This window comes from Tachysurus fulvidraco, chromosome 4, assembly GCF_022655615.1.
Source record: "Tachysurus fulvidraco isolate hzauxx_2018 chromosome 4, HZAU_PFXX_2.0, whole genome shotgun sequence".
NCBI classification, from domain to species: domain Eukaryota; kingdom Metazoa; phylum Chordata; class Actinopteri; order Siluriformes; family Bagridae; genus Tachysurus; species Tachysurus fulvidraco.
Window position 1 is genome coordinate 21,073,913 of NC_062521.1, and position 27,842 is coordinate 21,101,754.

Consider the following 27,842-nt stretch of genomic DNA (forward strand, 5'->3'; position numbering starts at 1 on the left):
ACTAAGAGATCAGGTATAGAGGGGAACACAAGTAGACTAAGTACTGAGCTTTGTGGAACACCAGTGGAGAGACGGTGTGGAGCAGTTGTGGATCCCCTCCATGTCATCTGATATGACCTTTAGGTAGGAAGGAATCCACTGCCATGCTGCACCACAAATTCCAATACTCGTTAGGATGGGCAAGCGTCTGGTTGATAACTTGTTAAAATGCTGCTGAAAGGTCAAGGTGGATGAGGACTGATGACGGATTTGGCTGATCCTGCGGCTTGGAGCTTCACAAGATAGTCTTCACAAGGCAGTTTCTGTGGAATGTACCACTTTAAACTGAAGGTCTGAATGATTTTAGCAGTTTTCCCAACATAAAACAAGCGTTTCCATTGGGTTAAGTAGTGAAGAAAATATGTTGTGAGGATCTTGTGGAGAGGTTTCCAGCTTTTACTTGCAGAAGGCATTCGTGGCAGTAGTAATGTCAGGTACTAGCCTTAAATAATTAGCCAGGATTTGTGGGCACCAAAAAAATCGATAAAATAATAATTTGTAGTAGTTATTTGGAGCTACTATTTGCATATTTTTATTGATTGAACCTGCATCTTGCGCTGTAACACACTTATTTTTAAAGAATAGTTTAAATAGACACTAAAGAGACCTGCCAAGCCACAAATTGATAATCAATACAGCACAAGTCACATAAAGTTACAGCAGACTCCATGACAATGGATGTATGAATGTATTCAGTCTCCCATATCATTTCACATGTATAATAAGAGTCGATGTACAGTAAGTGGATTGGTGAAACGTTGAAATGAGATGTAAAAAGAAGTCATTGTGAAAAATGTAGACCTGCCTTCAATATTACAGAATTTCAACACAAGTACAGATGCTTTATCTCACTACTATGGGACAATGCCACTGGTTATGATGCACATGATGCAGTGCAGACTAACCACATGTATTTGATAATAATATATTATCTAAGAAAACTGGAAGTTTTGTTTGATCTACATCATTTTAATTGCATTGGTTGCATGTACAGTAGCAGCTAATATATTTTATACTGGCTGTTGTAAATAACTAGCATCTGCTTTTTCCACTTTAAGTATCAAAAAAAGTGAAATCAAAAACTGAAATTTGTGCCCATTTTGTGATATGAAAGGATCAATGTTAAAAATAATATAACATCTTTGTTTAGACTGCCTTTTTTTTTTTTAATGTTTTATATTTTCCACACAATTAGAGGAACCTGTGCTCTCATTTCTGCAACCTGGGTTTGATTACTGGGCAGGGAGCAAACCCAGCCTCTGAGGGATTAATTCTCAGTGTCAATCCCAAGCCCAGATAAAATAGGAGGGTTGCATCAGAAATGGCATCCGGGCTAAAACTGTGCCCAACAGGGAGTAAATAAAAATAAAGAAATAAAAAAGTGAATACATACTGCATATTTAAATACATATTTAGTCCTAATAAAAAATATAGGCTAAAATAAAGGCTATAGTATACAGTAAATGGAAAATTTGAATATTGGAGTTATTTTGGCTATGAAGCTGAGATAATCTTGAAATGTAAGTGCATTTTGACCAGATGCTGACTTGTTGGTACTATAGTGAAACTATGTCTGGTGTCTTGAGACAATTACGTATCCTCAGACCATTGGTAGCTGATCCCTAATTCTTTTCACATACCAGCAATACAATCAAATGGCATATACTGTATAACTGCTTTGGGAAAAGCATCCTAATCCATGATCAAGATGATGCACTTAAATGCACTTCACAGAAAAATTGAGGCCCGTTGAGGCACCTTTGTTCCTTCAAAAGAAACCGAGATCGATCAAACCAGGCTACGTTTTTCAAGTATTCAATAGTTCAGTTTTGGTGAGCCTATGCCCACTTCTGTCTCAGATTCCTGTTCTTGGCTTACAGAAGTAAAAACCTGATGTGGTTTTCTGCTGTTGCAGCCCATCAGCCTAAATGTGCAACATGCTGTGCATTCTGAGATACTTACCCCAGTTGTACTTCTGGTTGAACATTTCCTGAAGCTGCCATATCTGCATGATAGGTTTTAGAAAACTGGTGTTTTTTCACACACTGTTCATTTCTGCTATAGTGTTTTCAGAGACTAGGTTAAATCTTCTGATGTAATTTGCTGTGTCTGAAAACCCTGAACTAGTGCTGCACTCATTCTGGACTTTGATTGCTGTCCTCATACCAACTCAATTCACACTGTCCGATATGCAGCAACCTGAGAATTATTTAAGACCAAGTGCTAATAAACTGACGTGTGTGCATGCGCGCGCGTGTGTGTGCGTGAGTGTGTGTGTGTGTGTGTGTGAGACACTCATCTGGGTATTTAGTCAGACGGCAGATCCGGGTTTCTCGCTACAATTTCTGGTGATCTGTGGAAAGAAGGACAAAGACTCCTTAAAAGTATGCCTGACGTTTACCTTCAAAACAAACCTTGCATTAACAAGAACTAACAAGCACTGGACTGCAGCAAAGTCATTTCAGGAGCAGATGAGGAAATGAACCTTTGGTGAGTCTACTAGCCTTGTGCATACTGATTTTCACTGCAGATCGACAGGAATTCAGTCCATTTTTTTCTTACTCTTAGGTTTTGCTGGAATAATCCTGTAGAACAGAAATCAGCTTTTTTTTTACTTGTCTATTTATCTGCTCCATATTTATTGAAGCATCTTTTCTCAATACTCCCTCTGGTTTTCTCATAAAAAAATCAATAACGCTTTTTTCTTGACTCGTCCTTGGTTTCTGCTCAGTGTTGCGTCACTGCTCCTGATGTCCATCACAGTTAAGCCTTTGTCAGCTTCCTATAGGCAAGTTCAATATCTCTATTCATTCACATTTACATTAGTTTAACTTCCTGTTACTGGTAATATAGTGTTTAAATGATTTCCCTTTGGTGAAGAACTCTTTTTAATAGTCACAGGCAGAAAGACAGTTGCAACAAATAGTATTTCCTGTGCTTTATAATACAGGAGCTTTTCAAACCTTTTGCATACTTGGATCCCTATAGCTGCATTGTAACTGAAAGCATTTCAATACATGCTGTACGGCTGAAATCGAATTTGAACCGGAAAATAAAATTCACACTTCCCTTCGGCAGAAATTTACTTTATGAACAGTGCTATATATTTAGCTACTCGAATTTAAGTCCCATTTGTGCTTTTTACTGGAGATATTAGAGTGCTGCTTTTTTATTCTGAACATCTGAACATTCCACAGACTGAAGAATTTTCATCTAATCTGAAGTTTGGACCATACCCTTTCAAATCAATTGACTAGTCACATAGGCCAATAGCCCACAGGCGGTCCAGTGGCAGGATCCCGGCTTATCACTGCCGTTGCCCTGGTGCAGGGCGCTAACCCAGACACTGAAAAGTTAACTTTCAGTGCCAGTCCCAAAATGGGAGGGTTGAGTCAGGAAGGGCATCCGGCATGAAACCTGTGCCAAATATAATATGCGGACCACATGATCTGCTGTGGTGACCCTGAACTTACAAAATGTATTCATTACTATCATCTTCTCTCATTCAGCCAATGGGTGTATGCTACACATCAATAGAATGGGCTATTTAGTACTAATGGGTCCGGGAAATACAGTAGTTTATATTTATTCATTATCTACCTTGAACTAAGAGAAGAATTGTGCACTTATGAGACAAGTAGTTATAAGAGGTTCCATCCAATATTCTTTTATAAACCAATATTTCATTTTTAAATTGTTTCAGTTTTGTAGCTCTTTCACAATCCACGATTTAGTCTGATCAGCTATTTGATTCAATCATTAATATTTCACAATAAATTCTTTTCAACCATGATAACTGCAAAAATAATTTTGTTTTCCTTGTATACAAGTATAGATATATCGTGTTAATGTGCTAGTGAGACAGGTCTAAGGACTCTTCCAGTATCACATATGTTCCTACTTTCCTGGGATTTATTTTTTCCACGAAGCTCTTATACAGTCTTGGAATTTGATCATTCATCCATGCCAGGTGTGTTTTTTTTATTCTTGTTTTTTTATTCTCAGTTTCATTATCTCCTTTTTGTCCCAAAACATTTCCTACACTCTTGTATACATTGGCTTATACTAGACATAAGGACTGTTTAAGCAGGCTCTGATACAAACACTCAAATCCTAGACAGATGAACAGTCAGTGATGTTTTGAACAGTCAGGAAAGAATCCTGTTACCGAGGTATTGCAGGTTCTGACCACAGGAATCCGAGTGAAAAAAGAAGAGAGAGAAAAAAAAAAAAACTACTGCAATTATTTGTCTTGGTGTTCAGCTGAGTGTATTCAATTTGTCAGGGATGCTAATCAGATTTTTTGCACTTTAGTCACCCTACTGAACTGGTCTCTCTGAGTTCATGGGTATTTTTTCATTGCCAGAAATCAGATTTACTTAACTTCATAGTCAAATGAAAATTAATAAGTATTTTTCCTCTTTAAGAACTCCTTATTCTGTTCACTTAAGCTAGATAGATTGATATCAAACAATCAAGCTAACATTGCAATGAAATTCTGTTATTGGAATATGTTAGCAAAACAAATACTGTATACATCATGCCGAAAACTCCATGCGTTAAGATGCCAGATGCCATAAATAAGATAAGATATCAAATTCAACTAGCATTAAACCAAAGGGTTTCCACTGGTCTAGCTGAAAATAATTATCTCAGTTGATTTGTTTATTCAATTTTTATAACAGGAGCTGGTATTGAAATTATAGGTGCATATTACTAATATGATGTTGCTTCTACAGTAACATTTATGGCATTGGGTAGACAATATTATCCACAGCGACTTATGCACGTGAGCAGTTGAGGGTTAAAGGTCTTGCTCAAGATCCCAGCAGTGGCTGTCCAGTCAGTAGCCCAGCATCATAAGCACTGATCTACCTCTATCCTTATGCTCAGTGGGGAATAAATGTTGCAAAAAACTATATATTTTTATAGTATAATTGCATAATCATAAAACTGGTGAAGATCTTAAGCAATGTTTAAAATGAATGGAAAAAGTCATCAGTGGCAGCACCTAATAGCTATTAAGTCTTCTGCATATTTTCCAGTTTGTGAGTATCATGAGAAGATGTGAATTTTTTTTTTGTTTGCCTTCACAGAGAGAAAAATGTGAGGCTGGTCTTGCAGATTTTCCACATGACAAAATGCAACCATAAATGGCTTAAAAGCACAATATGACATTCATTAAATGAATACATTGATGTGGTATAAAAGAAATGTTGTTTTCCTGTCTAAAAGTCTACTCCAATAACGTCAGGCTGTATCATACCCTGTCGTCACTGATTATTTTTCTATTACCTCACTGATCATTAACTAATGTTTACTTATACAAATATTAAATAAATAAGGTGTTAAATAAACTGATGCAGCACAAACATTTAAAACTAAACAGGCTGGATCTAGACATGGAGATATAAATGGAACCATCATAAGTCCGATTGTAAGAATGATATTACAGAATAGCTATCAGAGAATTTTATTTCTACACACGTCATGTGGGAAAATGTTATGCAAAGGTCTAATTTATAATTTCTTTTCTCTACAAAAACAGGCTTGAAGCATAACACCTGTACAGCGATATTACACAAGTAGCTTATTTATTACAATTGTCACAAAACAGGGGCCTCCAATGAACAAATATCCAGAGCTAATTGCAGGGATACAAGACAGACAGAGGTTTATTAACCCATAAACCAGAACACCAGGTAACAAACAACAAGGACTCAGCAAAAGAACACACAAAACAGGTATAAATAGGGGGGGGTAATTTAGCCAGCAAAATGACCAAACATTAAAAAACAGCTGCATCGGTGAGAAAAATGTCGCAGCTTCATGTGTGATGCTGACTCAAGAACATGGGGTTGAATAAAGGCTGCTGGGTTATTATTACTCAGCAAAAATGCATTAAGTAGCTGTAGGCTTTGTTCCGTGAATAAATGAATGAATAATTTGCTGACTTGAAAGCTGTAGATTTGTTTACTGTATGTGGGGCTCGGCCCCTGGAGAGAATCCACTTGATATATTTTCAAGCTCTCTAAAATGCCCTTTTTTACATTATTGTTTTCATTTATTGATTATTTAGGGCAAGCACTTATATATACAAATACTTGGATTAGCACATGTCTAAGAACAAATGCATGAATCTATTAAATGAGCTTACTGGGTTTCTCCACTTCACCTTCCTTCAAAGTGTGATATTTTCACATCCAAGTTAAAACAGTGCCCCAGGGTTTGTCAAAGTGGCTAATACAAATAAAATACTTTACATTTAATTGGGATAAAATACCTTGACAAGCTGTCCAAGCATAACCTTGTATGGAAAATGTTGCTAGTAGTTTAGTACACTAATAAATACACTATTATTATTATTATTATTATTATTATTATTATTATTATTATTAGTAGTAGTAGTAGTAGTAGTAGTAGTAGTAGTAGTAGTAGTAGTAGTAGTAGTAGTATTAAGAAGTTTAGATTACAATATAAACAAAACAAGAATAATTTATTTTTTAACATGTGGACTGTCTGATGAAACCTGATGCTCTACATGACCACCATAAACACACTGTCTAAAATAAACCAAAATAATGGAGTGACATATTAAGAAAATGATGAAACATGAACTAAGTTTGATTTAAATGCCTAAAATCTATGTTGTTTCTACTAGTGTTATTTTTCACACCAGCTTAGGGCAGGCGAGATGGTATGAAAGCTTCTGATCACCTCAATCTGCACAGCGAATCTGCTTTGTTCTTCAGTGTATTATCTAAAGGCATAGAAGCAAACTTTTGATTTATTGAGTGAATAAAGAATTTTTTATAATGACTTTAAAAATGAGTGACTAAAACATGATGAGCTTGTCTCAAGTATTGAGAAATACAGCACTGAAACCGAATTTTAAAAATTTCTGTGGCTGCAATTTTGTGCAACATAGATTGCAGATGTGCTGGCTTATCAGCAACTGAGAGCACTTTCTAACAGCTGTAATGTGGTGTAGGTTAAGTGTTGTGATCCTGAGCTATTGAGATATCACTCACTCCACAAAATGCAAGCCTTTCCCATTTTGATAATAGTGCAAGCTCTTCATGAAAGAACATGATCGTGTGACCACTCTGCTCTCTTTATCTTTTATCTCCTGAAGTATGAAGTAGTAACCCAGCACATGGTTCCTGACATGGAATGCTAAATAATACCCAGTGTACTTCCTTTGAAAGAAAGCTGTTTTCAAATGAACATATTATGTTAAGAAATGAACATATTATTAATATACAGAATATTCACAAAAAGATCAGCGGCTTAAGTGCCCCCAGGTTGGAAAAACATTCTCCACCTCCAATCATTTTATTCTCAGCTCCATAACAATAAATGGGGATCCCACTTAAAAGCTACAAATAAGAAAGCACACATACAGTACACCAGTCCATAGTATGGATTTGTCTTTTTTCTTTTAAAAAAGCTGCAGGAACATCTGTGAGAAATGACAAACTGGTTTTAAATCCCAAAAAGATGCATCAGTCCTGAATGTCAATGGACACACAAAAGCAGAGGTTAAAAGAACTGTTCTGACCATATGCCCCTTTAGGACCAAGAAATAAAGCTGTTTAGAGAACACATGAGGATTCAATAAGTGGAATGAAGTTAGGAATAGTGAGTGATGGAGAATGAAACACACTGTAAGAAACTGCATCTAGCTCCTGGGGAGCTTCCTGTTAAAAGGTATGACATCAAATGGGTGTGTGTGTGTGTGTGTGTGTGTGTGTGTGTGTGTGTGTGTGTGTGTGTGTGTGTGTGTGTGTGTGTAGGGAAGTGTGGGAATTATAACACTCCACTCCACTCCACTCCACCACATGACATATAACAACACAGCCCTATGACGTAAAGTGACCCTGAGTCCCTCTGAGTCAAAGGGTGCTTTACATCAAGTGAGCAAGTACACTCTCAGAAATGTCCTTGTCACTGGTGTAGTACCATTATCTTTTATACCTTTACTCTATATCTTCCTATATCTTCCTATACCTAATCTTTATAATTACCTAACTGTATATTAAAGATCTCTGATGGACATTTTACTGATGGACACTCTAAAAGCTAATTAAAGATACATGACTTGCACCTTTCCAAGGACAACATCACTCATGTAGCTTTATTACTGAGAATGTACTTGTTTTAAATGAAGTATAATTCATGAAAGTCTCTGAAATGAAAATGCTCCCATGTCCTTTGCACACTACTTCTGCCACAAAATATAGTTTTATACTCATTTAACCATTTATCGGACCCGTATTTGGAAAATAAAAATTACTGTTTATATTACAGTGCGTGTGCTGTACTGTATTCAAATTTGTCTTTCATAACTTTCAAAAACTTTCAAAAACTTTCAAAAACTACTCATAAAAACTATTCATGTCTTTCATAAAAATGCCTGTCATTATTTTTCTCAAATGTATTGTTTCCTGGGTTTAGTTTGTAATTTGTAACGTGGATTTTTTTCACTTCATTTTTCACTGCATTCATTACGCACCGACGTTATTATTATTATTATTATTATTATTATTATTATTATTATTATTATTATTATTATTATTATTATTATTGCTGCTGCTTTGGCTTACATAAATGACACAATAATAATAATAGTAGCAACAACAATAACAACAACAACAACAATGATCATATTTATTATTATTATTATTATTATTATTATTATTATTATTATTATTATTATTATGTAAGCCAAAGCGCTCTGGAGAGCACCGACCCCTCCTCTTGGTCATTCATGTTCCTTGTGAGAGAACTAGCATACAGAACTCACACAAAAACACACACACATGCACTGAAGCGGTGTGTGTCGGATCGGGTGCGCGCGCGGGATGGTGTGTACAGTGATGGTGGAGGAAGTGCTGTGCGCGCGGAACGGGAGCGCGGAGAGAACGGAGAGTGCGGGCATGCGGCTACTGCTGGAACCCGCAACTCCCACCATCACCACAGTGAGTGACAACTATCTGACAAACTGCTGAATCCTTGATGGCATAAGTTAAGCTTTATTATCAGTGCTGAACAGTTCCGACTGTTCTCTGTAAATCTATCATTTTGGAGAATTTGTAGTCACTCTGTGAACTTTTGCATGCAGCATTAGAGTACCATACCACTTGATCATCATCCATCATCATCAACAATCATCCATGCTGCAATATTAGTTTACCAAAAACCCTATTGTCAAACCAGCCTCATGTGAGGTTTACCACAGGATTACTGTTAGCTATAGAACACAACTTAATGCTGTGGTTTGGAACATGGCCGGAATCTAGACACCTACGTTCACTTCAGGTGGAAACGCTGGCATAGAAAGTAAATACAAGTACAATTGGTCATAAAAATATTCATACATTTTTTAAATTTATTTTATTATTTTATTTTATTTATTGGGGGGGTGGGGGTGATAAATCTGATTTCTTATTCTACATGTATATAGATTAGTTAAAGGCTGGGTGGTTGCTTTGAAACTCTTTGTTCTAAGTGTGTATTACTTCTAGAAAAAAATATGTACATATGGATGTTGTATGCCCTGGTTCATATCACTGTTTAAAAAGAAAAAAAGAGTAAATTCACATCATAGAACACACTGAAAGTGGGAACGTACCATATTGTATACAATCAGTAAAAATCTTTGAAACACTGAACTTTTTAATTTTTTTCCCTTACTATTTTCAAATGGGAAATTAAATTCCACTTTTAATGAAACCCAACACTATTAAATAATTAATACTAAATTAATTAGCTTAATCAGTATTAAACTTCAATTTTTTCAAATTAAATATTGTTTAAGCAAACATTCTTAAATACTGTAAAAACTATTAATTGGTTAATTTTGTGGTCTCCAAATTTCAGGTTACTATTTTTTTCTTCTTAATGTCTTATATTCTCTATACATTAACAATTGTTCAGGAGGTTCAGGAGTTCAGGGTTCATGAGTAATGAAAGGCTCCTAGTCAACGGTTCAGGAGTAATGAAAGGCTCCTAGTCCCTAATATACTTATGCTTGGAGCCATTTTCCATTCAGTTGTTTAAAACATTTAATTTAATTCTAAAGTCCAATTTTATCAAAATGACAGAGAAAAGCACATATGGAACTCATGAGACCTGATTCCAGAACCTGTAAAGAAACCCATCTGCTTAAATTTCTCTTAAACGGATCTCCTGTGTGCTTTTAAAGACTATTTATATCTTCATGAGAAATTAGATTGTTATTGGAATCCTTCATTTTGCTTGATTCAACCTGTCAGATGAGGGCAGCTGATTTTAGTGTGCTTGAAGAGGGGAAATACAAATGTGTATAAATCTGACAGGACAAGACTGTCTGTCTGACTGTGGCTTTTCAGGAGTTTGACACTTCTATGATTTGTTATTTAAATCCACGATTTGTTACCTCGATCTACTGTACCTTTAACCAGCGTGTTGTATTTATGGGGCATGTAGCTTGCATCCATTATCTGTTTGAGGATAGAAAGCATCTAATAGCTTTGTGGAAAAGGGTGTCATTAGTGTGACATCCACTGAAAATTTACACACAAATAGGCTTGTGATACACATAATGCACACACAATTAGAATGTGCCTTCATGCACACTTGTTATTTTCTCCTCCACTGAATGCAGGTGTGTTGTGAGTTATAATATGAAGAGGTTGTATATACAGTCTGTTCAGTCGAGTTATATATACTTCCATTTTTGTATGTTTCATGCCAGACAGCATATTTTTGGATTACTTTTAACTGTCTGGAGATCCTATTAAGATCCTATTAATTCCTAAGTGAGCTGAATTTAAATCGTGTCCCCTGTTATTCAGTGTAAGTGACAGCAGGAGGCGATGTAGCTTGTGAGAACCTGAAGCCGTGTGTCCACTGAGCCTAAAGGTCAGGAATGTCCTACTGTACAATATAGTGTATACTGTACACGTCTCAACTGCTGATCTTAACACACAGTTATCTAAAATTAAATGGTATACACTTGGGGCACATTTAAATGCCCTGCACATTACATTTAACCCACCATTAGTCTTAACAATAAACCGACACTAAAGAGCAACAGACGCTATCTGAGTTTAACGTGACACAGAAATGACTGCATTGTTAATTATTGTACTGACTAACACCACAAGGTAGGACATTTTCTTTTGGAATCATTTATTGTAGTTTTTTTTATGTCTAAAATTTGTTTTGTATCACAGACCAGGTTTAATTAGCTTTTTTTCTGGCACGCAAAGAACAATTAGGCTGAACTAGAGCTCTCCAATCTACCTCTTTATATTCCTGGTCAGGTGTTTGCTATTTGACACTGATAAAAAGATTCATTAAAGCCTTTAAAGGTTCAACTGGCTCTTGAATTTGTAGTTTTATGGGCACTATAAAGTTAAGAAACAGCATTGTGGTACACTAATAAGGAGAAGAAAATAAGAAAGGCAGCACACAACTGTATTGCTTTTCATTAGTGACATGCAGAAAACACTGACAGCATTCCACTCTGACAAATGAAATCTTTATAGCTTTGCCTTTCCATCTCGTCAATGAAAAACAGGGGATCTGATGTGGATTGCTTTTTAAATGATTTGAACACTTTCTTAGCAACCGGCGTGAATGTAATTCTCCACACTGCATGGCACACTGAACTGTGATTGTGAACAGAGAGGAGCTGAAGAGCCTGAATGCATCATTTTTCGGGATGTGTTTTTCTACAGTAAATAAAATCACACCCTTTATCATTTTTTTCCTTTTAGTTCCTACTACACAGGTTATTAAAGCACATTAGAAGGTTTATTAAAAATGTGTACTGATTTAACTGTATCTGGCAAACAGAGTACAGCATATTCGTCTGGTCATTTCATAGTCTCCAGTTTTTAGTCTTATCTAGATAAATGTACTCTCATGGAGCTCTATAATAATGCTATGTCCTCCCTTTGCTCTAAAAACAGCCTTGAATCTTCATTGGATGGATTCCACAAGATGCTGGTAACATTCCTTTAATATTCTCTTTGAAAACATGATTGCTGGGTCAATTTGGCTTCATTTGCAATGTATTTGAAATTGTTTCTTGGCTATTTTTCTGAACATTCTTGTACTCCAGAATGTCCACATTTGCCAGTTTTCAACAGTATCTTTAAATCACAGATGTTTATTCTCGGTGTATTGGCCAACTGCTCTCTATTGCTACTTTATTTTAAAAACTCTTTTTTTTTTATGTACAAAATATCTTGAACAAGCACATTGTGTACATAGACTCTAATTAACAGTATAGACCTAGGGTGTCAAACTCAAATTCACAGTGGGCCAAAATATAAAACTGAGATAAAGTCACGGGCCAAACTGAATATTTATTGAAAAATTAACTGCAACTGATATGTAATGTCCAACTTTTTTCATATGGAAACAAACTTTAGTTTTGCTTAAATACAGGATTTGGAACAACCAGAGCTTGATATTACAAACACATAAGAAATTTAATTTGAAATAAAAGCCATTTCGCAAACTTTGACTGTACACTTTTTGACAAATTCTCTCTCATTAAAGGGCCGGGCAGATTTTGCGATCTTTGCTGCCACAATAAAGCTTTACAGCCTTTACAGCAGCTTCACTTTTGATTTAGCTTTCATGAACATAGTCTGCCGGGAAACCAGACTTTTTTCATCTCCTCCGCCTTCTGGAGCTTCTGCTTTACGCCCAGGTCCTTATACTTCTCATAATGTTTCGTTTCATAGTGTCTTCTTATGTTATATTCTTTCGTTACAGACACGTTAGCTCCGTTAGCACACAAGACAAACAGGTCTGTCCTTTATATTCGTACATTACATTCGTCCATATTTGGTTTGGCCATTTTTGTGGAGGGTGGAATTAACTTGCCCGATGTGACTAACATGGTTGTTAACAACTGTCAACAGAGAATGAGGGGTGCTTGCTGTTCGTGACTACGCATCAATATAGTGGCAAGGCATAAAGTTTGACACCCCTGGTATAGATACTATTTCACTATTTTCTGAACCTTTGATAATTATTTATTTATATAAATAATCAAATGATCATATAACCTGTCATCTCTTGCACCTATTCATCAGGAGATTTGTTCGCAATGAAATTGATTATTTCAGACATCTGGCCTAAACACCACCAGTGATTTTACCCCAAATACAGTATACGCTTTTAGTTATGTATTGTGTGTATTCACGGTATCGATCTGGTCTCCTTCATTCGACCGACTTAGAAGACCTGTGGAAAAATAAACAGGATAATGCAGGTGCAGGAGAAATGATGCATTTAATGACATTGAGGATTTTTATGTTGTGTAAAACCTATAACACTGTAACGGATATCAATTCAAAATAATATTCTTGCAAGCGTAGGGGTAAAAACAAATGTTTAAATGTGTGGAGAATTTACTTACATTTCTGTATTCAATGTATTTTATGTTATGCTTTTGGACCTGTTAGCAGTAACCTCAATTTTTGATGTATTTGTTTCTGTCATGGCTTAATTTACATTCACAGCAATTGTCAGATGCCCTAATCCAGAGTGACTTCAGGTATTTTTTTTTTATACAACAGGGCGTTAAGGGTCTTGCTTAGGGGCCCAGCAGTGGCAGCCTGGCTGACCTGGGATTCAAACTCACAAACTTCTGATTGACAGCCCTTAACCACCTTAACCACTAGGCTACCACATCCCCACGCTAATGATTATTATAATAATAAAGCTGCAGCTGCAAGGCATTTTGATAATTTTATCAGCATATAATACAAAAAATATTTTAACAAATTAATAAAAAATATTAATTATGAATTATTAAATAAATACATGATTCTGTTAAACATTTACTAAGCAACCTAGCAGTTTATTTGGAACCCTATACTAATGCTGGGTAGGGTCTTGTTTTGCTCAACATGGCCTCTGTTCATTATGCCAAGGATTCCACAAGATATTGGAAACTTTACTGTGAGATTCTGGACATGTTGATATGATTGTATCACTTAATTCCTGCAGATTTTTCCAGTGTTCTTTTGTGCTGTGAATCATCTGTTCTGCCACATCCCAAAGGTGTTCTGTTAGATTCAGATCAAGTGACTAAGGCCACGAAGGAAAACTGAACCCACTGTCATGTTCATGAAAGCAGTTTCAGATGACTTTTGCTTTGTGTCATGGTGGATTATCAGGATTACCAGAAGATTGGTAGCCATTATAAGATGATAAATTGTCATGAAAGGATGCACATGACCAGCAACAATACTCAAACAGCATTCATGGCATTCATGCAGTGATTGATTGCTTAACAGCCCAAATTGTGCCAAGAAAACATTCCCCACACCATTACACCGAATTCACCAGTCTGGGCAGGTTGTGGCCGTGGAGTCATGCTGTTGGTGCCAAATTCTGACCCTTTCATCTGTGAGCTACAGCAGAAACTGAGATTCATCAGACTAGGATATATTTACCCAGTCTTTAACTGGATGTCCAGTTTTGTCCACCCTGTGCCCACTGCAGCCTCAGCTTTCTTGGCTGACCTGATATGTTCTGCTGTGGTTGCAGTCCAACTTGATCTGGAGATGCTTTTCTACTCACCAGAATTGTACAAAGTGGTTATCCATGTTACTGTAATCTTTTTGTCAGCTCAAGTCAGCCTTTCCATTCTCCGTTCACTTTTCTCAACAAGAAGACATTTCAATCCAGTGAATATTTGCTCTCTGGATGTTCTTTTCTTTTTTGCACCAATCTGAGAAAATTTTAGAGTCTCCTGCTAATCCCAGGAGATCAGCAGTTTTAGAAAAACACAAACCAGCAGTTCTGGCACCAACAATCATGTCACGGTGAAAATCACAGAGATGAAATTTTTTCACTAATCTGATGGTTGATGTGAATATTTCCCGAAGCTGCTGGCATGCATCTGCAGTCTTTTATGCATTGCATTGCTGGCACACAATTGGCTGATTAGATAATTGTATGAATAAGTAGGTTTACAGGTGTTCCTAATACAATAATCACTGAGTGTGTTTCTATGACATGTAAAATGACTATTTTTCACTTTAAGAACCTGCATGAAAATGATATTTATTATTATTATTATTATTATTATTATTATTATTATTATTATTATTATTATTATTATTATTATTATTATTATTATTGATGTTTTGGCATTTATGTAACACTAATATTTGCTCATGCTATCATTTATTTTTAACCCAATTCTAACAATGGGTTAAAACTCTATATACTTTTAACATAAACCAAAAATATATACCCATCATTTTTTACTGCTAACATTTGCCTGCTAATTCATGCTGCTAATTTAAATATGCTGTGTGTGATGAAGGCCTTGTCTATAACAACTTGGCCATAACAACATTTTTTTGCTCAAGACACTAAAAGGAAAATCAAAGTTCATAAATATACATATAAATAAAATATAAATATAAAAGTGTGATTTAACTTTTTTTAGTAAGCCTCTTTTGTCACAAACATGCTTGTTGCACATATATTATTATTATTATTATTATTATTATTATTATTATTATTATTAGTAGTAGTAGTAGTAGTAGTAGTAGCAGTAGTAGTAATAATTTAAAGTATTACTGCAAAACATAGAAAATAACCCATTTATTTTATTGACTTAATTTTTTTTTAAACATCCAGGATCCTTTTCAGACCTCTGATACATTCTATCTTAGTTCTGTTCCTTCATGTTGTGTCAGTTCCCATGTACTTCATTTGGACTTGCAGCTGAATTCAGCTGTTAACACTTAAAGCATCCTTTGAGGCACTGGGCTTTTGTAGCATGGGTCATTTTTAAACATGTGCAATCAATCTCGGAAGAATTTTTATCCAATGCAATCTGTTTCTCTGTTTTATGTTTATGACTGTCATGTATAAGAAAGAAAGTTGTATCAGTATGGAGAGATTTAAGGTTGCTGAATTCTTCTAGATCTGTTTTGTGCACCGGATCAATGTTAAATAACAGATTGTAAATCTCAATGTTATTTTTTTTTTAGTTGGCGCAATTGGCTAACGCACTCTGTGCCGCTGCTCTGCCTGTCCTAGGTCAAGATAAAGAAAAGATATGGGTTTTAGGTTGTCTGGAAGTCTCAGTTAATATGAGACATGTCAATAGCTTCAGTATGTTTTGACACAACGTCTAGTTTATGTTGCGTGAGCAGCGAGACTTATTGAACTAGAAAGTTCTTAAACTTAAAGAAGCTCTAAGACTTTTTTTTAAATGAACACTAACATAGATTCTTTATGCACATCAAGATATCTTAGACCAAAACTGCACTGGATCTAGTATTTTGCATTGCCATCTCTGTAATATGTTTATCTTCTTCTACTTTGGGCTTTTCCCCTTAGGGGTCCGTACAGCGAATCATCTGTTTCCACATAAGTCTATCCTCTGCATCCTCTACTCTCACACCAATTACCTCCATGTCCTCATTTAACACATCCATATATCTCCTCTTTGGCCTTCCTCTTGACCTCTTACCTGGCAGCTCCATCTCCAACATCCTTCTACCAATATAAGCATTTATCTCCTCTCTAGATGTCCAAACCATTTCAATCTAGTCTCTCTGTCCTTGTCCCCAAAACAGCCAACCTGAGCTGTCCCAATGATGTGCTCATTCCTAATCCTGTCCATCCTTGTCACTCCTAAAGTCTCCTAACCTCAACATCCTCATCTCTGCTACCTCCATCTCTGCCTCATGTCTTTTCTTCACTGCTACAGTCTCTAACCCATACAGCTTAGCTGCTCTCACTACTGTCTTGTACAGTACACCTTGCCTTTAATTGTTGCTGACACACAACACTCCTGACACTGACACTTTTCTCCACCCACTCCAACCCGCCTGCACTCGCGACTTCAGCTATACTCCCTTCAGCTATCGCACTGGACGATTGACCCTAAATACTTAAACTATCTCTGTGATGGTTTATAATGAGTCTAATTTCAGTCCTGTGATTAGAGTAGCCTTTACAATCAGCTCATCGAGGTGCCTGAATAATAAAACTGCCCCCGTAGTCATACAATGAAGTACCTGGGCTTCGTTTGGAAGAAGAGCCTGCTAAAAGAGTCTGATGTAAAATATTAATATTAAATAAAATTATCTTGAGACAAAAGAATTTATATACCATATACATTTACTGGAAAATTCTGTATATATACTAGATGCATACCATATAGCAGTTGTCCTATTGTTAGCCCCAGGGTCATCTTTTCCCCCCTGTTGGCATTTAGTAACAGGGCCAAAGAAAATTGTTCCTGTCGTCCTGTTATTTCTCAGCATCAGGAGTGAAAATAGCCTATTAATTTTAGTGACAGAGGTGACAAAAGAACATACAACTCATCTGTGATCCTCCTGCTGTCAGCTAAAATGGAGAGCAGTTAGCAATGAAATGAAATGAAATGAAGATGAGGTGAAGGATTATTAATCAGGAGGCAAGGTATAAATATTCATAGCTCATAGCTAATCACTACCACTAGGAAATATGAAAATGAGTGTGATAAATAAAAGTGTTAAGAAATGTGATGAAAAGATACCTATATGCATTTCATTTAATTTTAATATTAGTGGAAGCAACCTATAATGGTGTGTTGGTAAATGGTCTTTTGAGGGGATCTACATGGAAATCTGAAGGAACAACATTATGATGTTTTTGCCAGAACTGTAACCAAACTAACAAAGACATTTCCATGTAGGTCTAGATTTTGTGTTTATTTGATAAATACCCGATTTCCTTTAGATAGTTTGATAACACATACAAATGGGACAATGTCTCGGTCAAACAGGATGTCTACGATATTTATTAATGGTCCCCTGCAAGAATGCTCTATTGTCTATTCTCCAGTTTGTTTCCTTCTATTTTATTTTTGGGGAACACATTGTGCAAAATATCACAATCCATCAGACGTCTGTAGTGCTCGTCTCACTATATGTCTAATAGTGTTATTGAATGAATTAGACTGAAAGCACTTATTCATTACAGGGAAAATCTTTTCTTTGTATATCCCAATTGAGGAGGTTGGGGTGGAAGCACAGGGGCAGCTATGATACAGTGCCCCTGGAGCAGGGAGGGTTAAGGGCCTTGCTCAAGGGCCCAACAGTGGCAGTTTGGCAGTGCTGGAGCTTGAACCCCAATCCTCTGTTCAACAACCCAGAGCATTAAATTGAGCCACAACTTGAGCCACAACTTGCCCCACCACTGCCCCATTGACAGTCTGCATTTGTTCATCCAAGTTTTATTGCACTACAACAGGTGCTAACAAGAATTTGAATGGTTAGGCCACACACACTGTATATCGGGGTGGCCCAGGCTTTGTTGGTGCCCTAGGCAAAACTATACTATAATATACCATAACATAAATAATGATACGCATTGATAAACATAAGAATAAATAAGTAGAAAATAACCAATAATAAATAAGCAACAAGTGTGAAATCAGCAAAAAAAAGTAAAACAAACTCTATTATATTTTCTGAATTAGAGAACAGTTTCCCATGGACACCCCTGCATAGCTTTGCAGCAAAGTCATCAATGTCTGCATCAAATGACCATTTCTGAGAAATATTATTATTGATACTGATGTCAGCAGGTCTACTGAGATGCTCTTGGGCCATAGTAGATCTCAAAAATCTTTGAAAAGCTTTTCTCTGCATCATGCATAGCATAATTAAAGCATTAAGGTGATGTATTATAATCACATCAGGATGCAAAAAGTGTCAATATTATTTTATTCTAACAGTGTTTTCAATCAGTTTTAATGATCGATCAGTAATAAAATTATGTTAACTGGCAGAAATAATTTTGCCTAATGTGAGGATGTATGTGACTAAATCTCCAAAGTCATTTTGCACCCTAGGCAACTGTCTATGTTGCCTATGCCACGGGCTGGCCCTGCAGTATATCATTATAAAGCTGTTATTAATTGTGCCATCTCCTGCTTATATTTGGAGGTTGCTATGGTGGATGAGCCCCCTCAGCTTTTCCCTACAGTTGATGTTCCTGATCACGCACACTACTCTGTTGGTGCAGTAATCTTCACCATTGGCATCACCGGCATCGTGGGCAACTTTCTGGTCATCTATGCTTTCACCAGGTAAGCTACCTGATGACTGTTTTACCAATTCACACACACATCTTAATTAGCCAACCATGTTTTTCTTACAGTGTTTTTTTTTTTTAATCTCTGCAGGGGTTATAAGTTAGTTTCAATTTGACAACCACTGGAAGTTTTATTTAAATGCATTAACTTTATAAATGCAAAACAAAATTGCAGCAAATATATTTCTTTTGATAAGACGCATCAGTATTTCCAGCTTATTTCCATTGCCAGTCATTCCGTTGTTATTCATTAAGATGTCTGATGATTCATATTTTCAATTAGGAAACAATGCTAAGGTTTGCATTTAATCAAAGTCATGATTAAATAATAAGTGCAGGAGGCGAGAGATGCAGAAAAGCCTGTCTGAAATTAGGGATGCTTTTTACACTGCCACTGTGCTAAGTCGAATGATGCGATACGTGTCAATGTGAACTTTGTGTGTGTGTGTGTGTTTGCCTGTAGGAGTCAAACTCTTAGGACTCCTGCCAACATGTTTATAATAAATCTGGCCATCACAGACTTCTTCATGTGTGCCACTCAGTCACCGATATTCTTCATAACCAGTATGCACAAGAGATGGGTGTTTGGAGAGAAAGGTGAGAGAAAGGACACAGACGGAATAAAATGGAATAGTTTAAAAGAAAGTTCTACTTTCTTTTGCTTCTTAATTCTTTTTATTACTTTGTTAGTACTTACTGGATTACAATAAACAAATCTCCAATGACAAACTCAAAGTTTATGAAATACTTACAGTAACTGCTTAATCACTGCTGTGTTTGTTTTATTGCCTGGGTTCATTAATGAGTAGTTTCCCTTATAAAGCTTTTCTAGGCTTTTTCAGGCACTATATGAGCTGTGGATGGAGTATCTGAGGCTGAGAATAGCTTTACAAGGATGTCTATTTGATCCATTTTGCATATTTCTCTGACCACAGACACACAATACTGTAGTGGACTCACCTTGGTTGTATTTTGCCACTTAGTTGGTGATCAGGTTATTAGTCTTATGCACATTGGGCTAAGAGGAACAGAACACAGGCCACTGAGATTCATGGAGCAGAATCAGGAAAGGGAGACTTAATACTGTATGTGTTAATATAGACTTAATATAGTGTGCGTTCTGTGTTAAATTTATTCGAGCCTTCTCCCTTTGCCATGGCAGGAGCTTGTATTTCACCAGAGGTAATCTTTTAGAACCATGCTGAAAAAAATATATAAAGAAACTGATCATAGAATATCTTATCTTAATATAAATTAATCAGACTTTTAATGCTGATAATGTCATGAGGGAGATGTAGAACAGTGCGTATTGGCTTGGGTTATGGTTCCTATGTAGAGTACGCTGAGATCTAGGTTCACTCTAATCGGTTCACTCTAACAGGATGCCCCTGGCTCAGAGTAGAGAAATAGCTGTAAAGTGATATTAGAAAGGTCAACATGGTTTCATAAGCTTTTACACAAGCCAGCCCCTATGACCTTTTCTTCTTTGGCATGAAGTCAAGCAAAATTACTCTGGAATTAATTACACTTTTGTCTGTGAAACTTGAATCCTATTCTTCCTGCTGGGAAATGTTTTTTAAGGTTCTGGAAAGTTCATTTGTGACTAAAATCTCAAATCTGCATCACACGTTGCTCTATGTCCCTGCACAGGTTGTGAGCTGTATGCGTTCTGTGGAGCTCTGTTTGGGATCTGCTCCATGATCACTTTAATGGTCATCGCAGTAGATCGCTACTTCGTCATCACACGACCCCTGAGCTCCATCGGTATGCTGTCCAAGAAGAAGGCACTGCTTGTCCTGATATGTGCCTGGCTGTATTCTCTGGGCTGGAGCCTACCACCCTTCTTTGGCTGGAGTGAGTGTTTTGAGGGGAGTTGTGGAGCGAGTCATTCCCAATAATGCAGGGTTTCTGATATAAGATAAAGATCTATGGATTACAGTGAAATATAGTTCTATGGTGGCAAATTGTGGCTCTGTTTATTTGCCAGCACAATTTATTAATACATAATTTGATTGATTGGCCATGAGCCAATTTTTAGGGAGTGCCACATAAAATCTATTGATACAGTGCTATATCTCAACTCATGCAAAATGGTATGGAGATAATCATTTATCAAAGTTGTTTTAGTATTAAAACAACTTTCCAACTTTTATAACTCAAACACCTTTCCAATTTCTTACAGTGTATTCTGGTTAAACCCCTTCCACCCTGCTGAGTTCAGCCAGGACAGAAATAATGAATCCTTTCTTAAACCTGAATTTATCTGCACATGCAGCAAAGCAGAAGTACAGCAAGAAGCTCAGCTATAAAATTTAAAAGACCATTTCCACCTACACAAAACACAATTCCAGCACCAAGCGTCTAAATGAACAGACACGCAATAAAACTGACACAAGATATCAGCCACTACACTTTAAACACAATCAGATTCCAACGGTATAAAGATGAAGAACCAGAAGTAAAAAAACACTTTTTTATTAATTACCAATATAACTGTAATATTGTATTGTAATATATAAATAATAAAAAAATCCGCCCAGGGTGTATCCTGCCTTGATACCCGATGTCACAGGCTCCCCGTGACCCAAGAAGTTCGAATAAGCGGTAGAAAATGAATGAATGAATGAATGAATGAATGAATAATTAAAATTGGATATATATATATATATATATATATATATATATATATATATATATATATATATATATATATACACACACTTATTCTAAGTACCAGAATTATTCAAATACGCCTTGTAGTTTTTGAGATATACTCATTTTAATTTGAGCATATCGTTTTCAAGCCAGATGTAAAAAAATAGCTCTACAGTTAAACAGATTAAGAAACTAGGGATTAAACCTTTGGGTTACTAAAATAAACGTATTAATTGTACATTCACACCATGTTCAAGTACAGGCTTGCTGTAATGTATTTAATCTTCTAAACCCCGGGATGTGAAACAGAAGGTAACGACAGGTTTTACATGCAGTGTGCTGTCTGTGGATAAGACTTCAGTGTCTTCACGGACATAGACTACTGGTGATTTGCTTGACAGGATTGGCTGATGCATCGTTCCCTGTGGCTCATTATGTCTTTGAGTCTCATTGCCAAGATAAAGCATGCTGTAAGAGTCATATGCCATGTCTTTAAATACTTCTGGCAACTTGTTTGCTTAGTTTGCACAGAAAGAAACATCTGTCAGCATTGCCCACCAAAGTTACAGAAAGAGAAGGCAATGGGGAGAGAAACATACACATATAAAGCATAAAAAATATAATGAGGCCAAGTATTGTCCATTGCACAGAAATACCATCAGTGATGTTTGGCTTTAGGAAGAGTAAGGCAGTAAACTTACAGACTTTTAAATGATTCTGTTGAAATACTTTTTCTCTTGTTTTCTAATTTTGGTAAGGTGTGTGAAGAGCAAAAAATGAGGATACGGGTCCTTCATTTAACTATTGAATATTGTTCAGATCTATAAATTTTTTATGAAAGTAAATTTTATTATTATTTTTTTATTGCAAAGGGAATATAAAGTTTTATACAGTCCTCATTACTGAAAGTAAATGATCTCTCTCTCTCTCTCTCTCTCTCTCTCTCTCTCTCTCTCTCTCTCTCTCTCACACACACACACACACTCTCTCTCTTTTCTTCTCTTTCTTTGTCATTAGGTGCCTATGTTCCTGAAGGTCTGATGACATCTTGTACTTGGGATTACGTGACCTTTATTCCCTCAGTTCGGGCCTACACAATGCTGCTCTTTATCTTTGTCTTCTTCATTCCTCTCATCATCATCATTTACTGTTACGTCTTCATCTTCCATGCCATTCGTAAGAGCAATCAGTAAGTATGAACCAAAATTAGCACAGCAACCATTTTCTTTAAAGTTTTCTGTTAGAGCAACCTTGACCATGCCTCCAACTCAGCTTCAAACGCAATTGACATTTTCTCAGATATTGGACAGCTGTGCTCTGATGAATGTTTATTTTTCCACTTTATTTTCTATTATTTTCTATTTTCTATTCTATTTGTTGTATGTAAAGGAAAACTGGTTTGTGGCTTAAACATAGTACATGGAAATATGGTGCTAGATGTTGTATGACAGATTTATGAATCAGATGATTCAGAGTCCTTCATCCATCTTTCTCTGTGCTTAATTCAACACTTACTGTAAGTCTATGTAACAATGATGAATAAGGACTAATATTAAACTCTACTCTAGGTTACAACCGTTTATCCCTTAAACATTCATCACTTAATTAAACAGAACATGTACACAACACTTTAACATGTTATTTCACTGTTTGTAAAAGGAATGTAAGGAAGATTGACAGGTGTAATACCAGAGACACTGTGAAGAGATTCAACAGGATGAAGAAAGAGTGGAAAATGGCCAAGGTTGCTCTGATTGTCATCCTGCTCTATGTCATCTCCTGGTCTCCCTATTCAGTTGTGGCCCTTACAGCATTTGCTGGGTGAATACACAGACATGCGCACACACACACACACTCACACGCAGGAACACACACGCACGCACACACACACGCACGCACACACACGCACACACACGCACACACACACACATAACCTCAAGTTATGGAAGTACTAAAATTCCAAACTGTTCCTTTTCAATCTTATAGAATTGAAAAGGAACTCAAACAGAATTCATAGAATTCATACCATAAACAAAAGATGCCCTCTCTGACCTATTCAGTCTGTGTATTTTTCTTCTAGGTATGCAGATATGCTGACACCATACATGAACTCAGTACCTGCTGTCATAGCCAAAGCTTCAGCAATCCACAATCCCATCATTTATGCTATCACACACCCCAAATACAGGTATTAACAGAGCATCTTTATACTTCCTTGAGTGCTTTCACCCTGGGTGTTATTGGAAAGATATTAAAATTAAAAACTGTTTGTGTCAGGAGCATATTTACCTGATCTTTGCCTCTGGTAAGCTCGAACAAGAATATTTATTTATATTATTTTAAAATAGATTTATATCTTATTCATAACAATATTTATTTGTTTGTTTGTTTGTTTATCTTGATAAATTGCCTTTAATTGCATTCTGTAACAGAAATCAGCTATCAAACCTGTATAAGGAATTTACTGTATATTCACTTTACCTGTCTGAAGCTTTTCTCCAGAGTGAATGAGCAGTTCAGGGTCTTGTTCAGGTGCTCAAGAGTGGTGTCTTTGTGTTGCTGGAACTCACAATTTTCTGATCAATAGTCCACAAAGCCTATGACTTTGATTTCCAGTTATTTATAAGGCACGATTGACTTTTCAGACTCGTTCAAGCGGTTATTGCTCCGGGTGTCTGATTGAACCCCAACCACTTCAGCTGATATATGTGAGGAAAGAATTTCACTGTTCTGTACTGTATGTGTAACAAAAATGAAAGCCTTCTTCTTCATTGGTATAAAATGAATGGCAGCCATATGACGTTTTTTTTATTAGGTATATACTTTATCATGATCTATAGATCCTGGTACTCCAGAAATTTGGTCAAAATGATGATTTCTTTATGTGTCTGCATGAATTGCATTGAAAAAACCTGTCATGGATGGCATGGATGGTGTGTGTGTGTGTGTGTGTGTGTGTGTGTGTGTGTGTGTGTGTGTGTGTGTGTGTGTGTGTGTGTTGTTGCACACTGAATTTTGTTTTTTTTTTAGGATTTTTGGGTTTCTGTTTCTCTGGATCTTGTTTGTATTTTTGTTGCCTTTGTTTGACACCTAGTGTTTTCCTCTGTCTGTTGGTTTAGATTATTTATTTTTTTTAACCTCTTACCTGTCGCCCCCCCATTTTCATGATTTTCGCCTAGATGACATACCCACATAAAAAGTGGTACAGCTCCCATATACTTTGACACACAGAGGTGAGCTTGGTCTCTAGTTTCTGACACGTTTCAAGTGTCAGCTTGATTCTAAGCCTTACTGACACAGTTATAGAGTTATAGAGGCTAGAATGGAGGATTTTTATTTCCATCTGAGTTGTTTACCTGATAAACTGATTACATACATTGCTGTATTTAATGATGGTTGGTAAACAACAACTGAGGGTCATAGCCACATGTCTTGGCTTTCACCAAAAAACCCTCATCTGCCTTCTATCCCTACATTTGGGTCTGGATCTTGTTTCCACAGAGGCACCTGCACCTGACATAACCGACCATTTAAAAGTGTTTTTTAATTGTAAATTGTTATTAGAGTGTCTTACACCCTGTACACACCTGTGCACACACCCCTGAGTCTTGTACACTTACTCACATCCACTACATGCTTTCTCTGTGTGTTTCAGAGTGGCTATAGCGAAGTATATCCCATGTCTGCGTGTGCTGCTGTGTGTTCCTCAGAGCGAGCTTCACTCTCTCCACAGCAGTTTTATATCTACCAGACTCTCAACTATAACCAACCGAGCCTCGGATGTGTCTGGGAACTTGTCCCAAAGCAGTACAGTAAAATCCTACATCTCCTCTGCCTCTGATGGTGAATCTGTAAGTCTGCTGTTCTTGTTCCTGCTGTATGCTTAGTCATGTTTAGGTGTCGGTGTTGAAGCAAAAAAAACAAAAAAAAAAACAGCTGGATTTTAAAGCTAAGAATGTTTGTTCATCATCACATCATCATGTACTAACCCATCTGAGAAGTCTGTAACTCATGTATTAGCCCGTGTCATCATGTGTTTAAGATTTTTGTATTCTACCACCGGGCTACCACCGTAACCAACCCAACCTTTTTTTTTTGTGTGAGAGCTGAAAATCTTCAGCATTAGCTAAATTATACTAGAAATATTTTAGCTAAAAATAATGATTATAATGTATTTATGCCAGATTGAGTATTTCAGAAATTCTCTTGGACAGCCTTGACAGTCTCTAGCTCAAATGAGCTGTAGTTAAATGCTTTATCGACGAGAGATCAGAAAATAATGGCTAGACTACAGTAGTTTACTGAAATACCAACTCTTTACAACTGGGGTGACCAGAAAAGCATTTCAGAACAGTGTGAATGATGTTTGGCATATAAAGCCTCATTTTAAATGAATGTTATTAATGATTTATGTATAATATATGTAATGTTTTAACATCTGCAGTTCTCTGTTTTAGGATGGGAATGACAGCAGTGACGGTGCAGCAATTAGGCTCCCCAGAATCGTGGTCACCTCTGAGTCTGGCCTGTTTTTGACTTATGAGAATTGAAATATTGTGTAATTGTACTCCATGCTGTGTTGATAAAATACTGTTTGTTGTTGGTTTGATTATTCATAATGCTTTTTATCTTTAATCAAAGAAGTGATTTATTATATAATACCAGCCTCTCCAACCCAATGATGTCATTTATCATTACATAATCATTTCATTCATTCAGAATTGTAAAGTGTTGTCACAATTCTGCTGGAGTTTGTCTATATTTTGTGTAACTCAAGGGTATGTTAATATGAATATACTGTATATGTCAAAGCATGCATTGAACATCACATCAAACAGGAATTTAGGTGGGTTTATCAATGTTCTGTAAATGTGGTTCCTCTTATTTATTTAATATAATTTCTTTTAAATAAAGCTATGATATTCTTTGAGCATTCCAGAATTTTGTCCCTGTATATGGAATAACGATTATTAATGAAAACACATTCAAGGAAATTCTTACATAATGTGCCAAATTAGTTATAAATCAATAAACTGATCAAATCGAATTTCAGATGAAATGGATATAATGTGACCGACTCATTAGATCTTTAAATCAGGGCTATTAAGTTCAAACCATCGTTTATGCTCCCACAGTCAGTGTTCAGCACAGGTCAATACATACTGTATTGTCACAGTACAGCACAGTTCATATTGTACTGTACATACCAGGTGGAGTTTATAAATTAGGGGTTAAAATGAGTTATTGGTGAAAACCAGGAGCGTTAAAAGTGAGTTATTGGGAAAGAGGTGGGGAGTTTATGATGAAGTACCTTGGAAAATTGTGAAAGTTAGAGGTGAGTTACTGGGAAAAAAGGGAGGGATTAAGAGCAGTTAATGGGGAAAAGAGAAAATGCAAAGGAGAATTATTGGATATAGGTAGGTGGTTTGAGATGATATATAGGGAAAATTGGAGGGTGAATTATTATTTCACCATTTTGGTGGAGGGCGAATAATATAAGTATTATGAAATGCATGTTATTTTATATAACCTACAGGCATACTGAAGAAAGTCAGTAATCATGTCTGTACTGTAATACTCACCGCCCCTATATGTCATATTGAATTACTTCTTACATTTCTTGTTGCTTTTGGTTCAGATATGCTCAAATCCAATCTTTTGAGTGAAGTAGTGTTTCAGAGTCTGCTGAAGGTTGAAGGTTGACATGCTGAAGGACAAAGCTATCCTGCCCATACAGGTTACTGAGCATGGATGAATGTCAACATTTCTGCATTGTGTTTGACCTCCAAACGTGTTTGATAGACAGCGAATCTTCTGATGGCAGATATATGTGTGCACAGGTAGTAGTGTAAATAAGAAATGAAGAGAATGGTTTAATTTTTCATGTTTCACCTTGTATCTGTCAGCTCAAAGAGAGGCACTGGAGACTGTGTGGCAGTCACATTTGGTTAAATTGTGTGTGTGTGGGGGGGTAGATAGATAGATAGATAGATAGATAGATAGATAGATAGATAGATAGATAGATAGAT

General features: G+C 36.4%; 1 protein-coding gene across 2 annotated transcripts; it reads left to right on the forward strand.

Moving 5' to 3' along the window:
- Positions 1-1,362: 1,362 nt before the first annotated feature.
- On the forward strand, positions 1,363-26,727 carry opn4a (opsin 4a (melanopsin)). Of its 2 annotated transcripts, none has more exons than XM_027175045.2 (9): positions 1,363-2,529; positions 19,011-19,153; positions 19,622-19,755; positions 20,809-21,012; positions 22,831-23,002; positions 23,473-23,634; positions 23,894-24,001; positions 25,469-25,664; positions 26,271-26,727. In XM_027175045.2, the coding sequence occupies exons 2-9, from the start codon at positions 19,017-19,019 to the stop codon at positions 26,361-26,363; spliced, it is 1,206 nt and encodes a 401-aa protein (XP_027030846.2). In that variant the 5' UTR covers positions 1,363-2,529; positions 19,011-19,016; the 3' UTR covers positions 26,364-26,727. The 2 variants fall into 2 exon arrangements, with proteins under 2 accessions (XP_027030846.2, XP_027030845.2); XM_027175044.2 differs by lacking the exon at positions 1,363-2,529 and adding an exon at positions 8,878-9,020.
- The last annotated feature ends 1,115 nt before the right edge of the window (positions 26,728-27,842 follow it).

What these genes read in the sequence shown, in the direction of transcription:
- opn4a (XM_027175044.2), top strand. Translation starts at nt 8,904, where the DNA reads ATGGTGTGTACAGTGATGGTGGAGGAAGTGCTGTGCGCGCGGAACGGG. An exon ending in GCCATTCGTAAGAGCAATCA is followed by an intron (nt 23,003 to 23,472) that starts GTAAGTATGAAC and finishes TGTTTGTAAAAG; the next exon opens with GAATGTAAGGAAGATTGACA. An exon ending in ATCACACACCCCAAATACAG is followed by an intron (nt 24,002 to 25,468) that starts GTATTAACAGAG and finishes TGTGTGTTTCAG; the next exon opens with AGTGGCTATAGCGAAGTATA.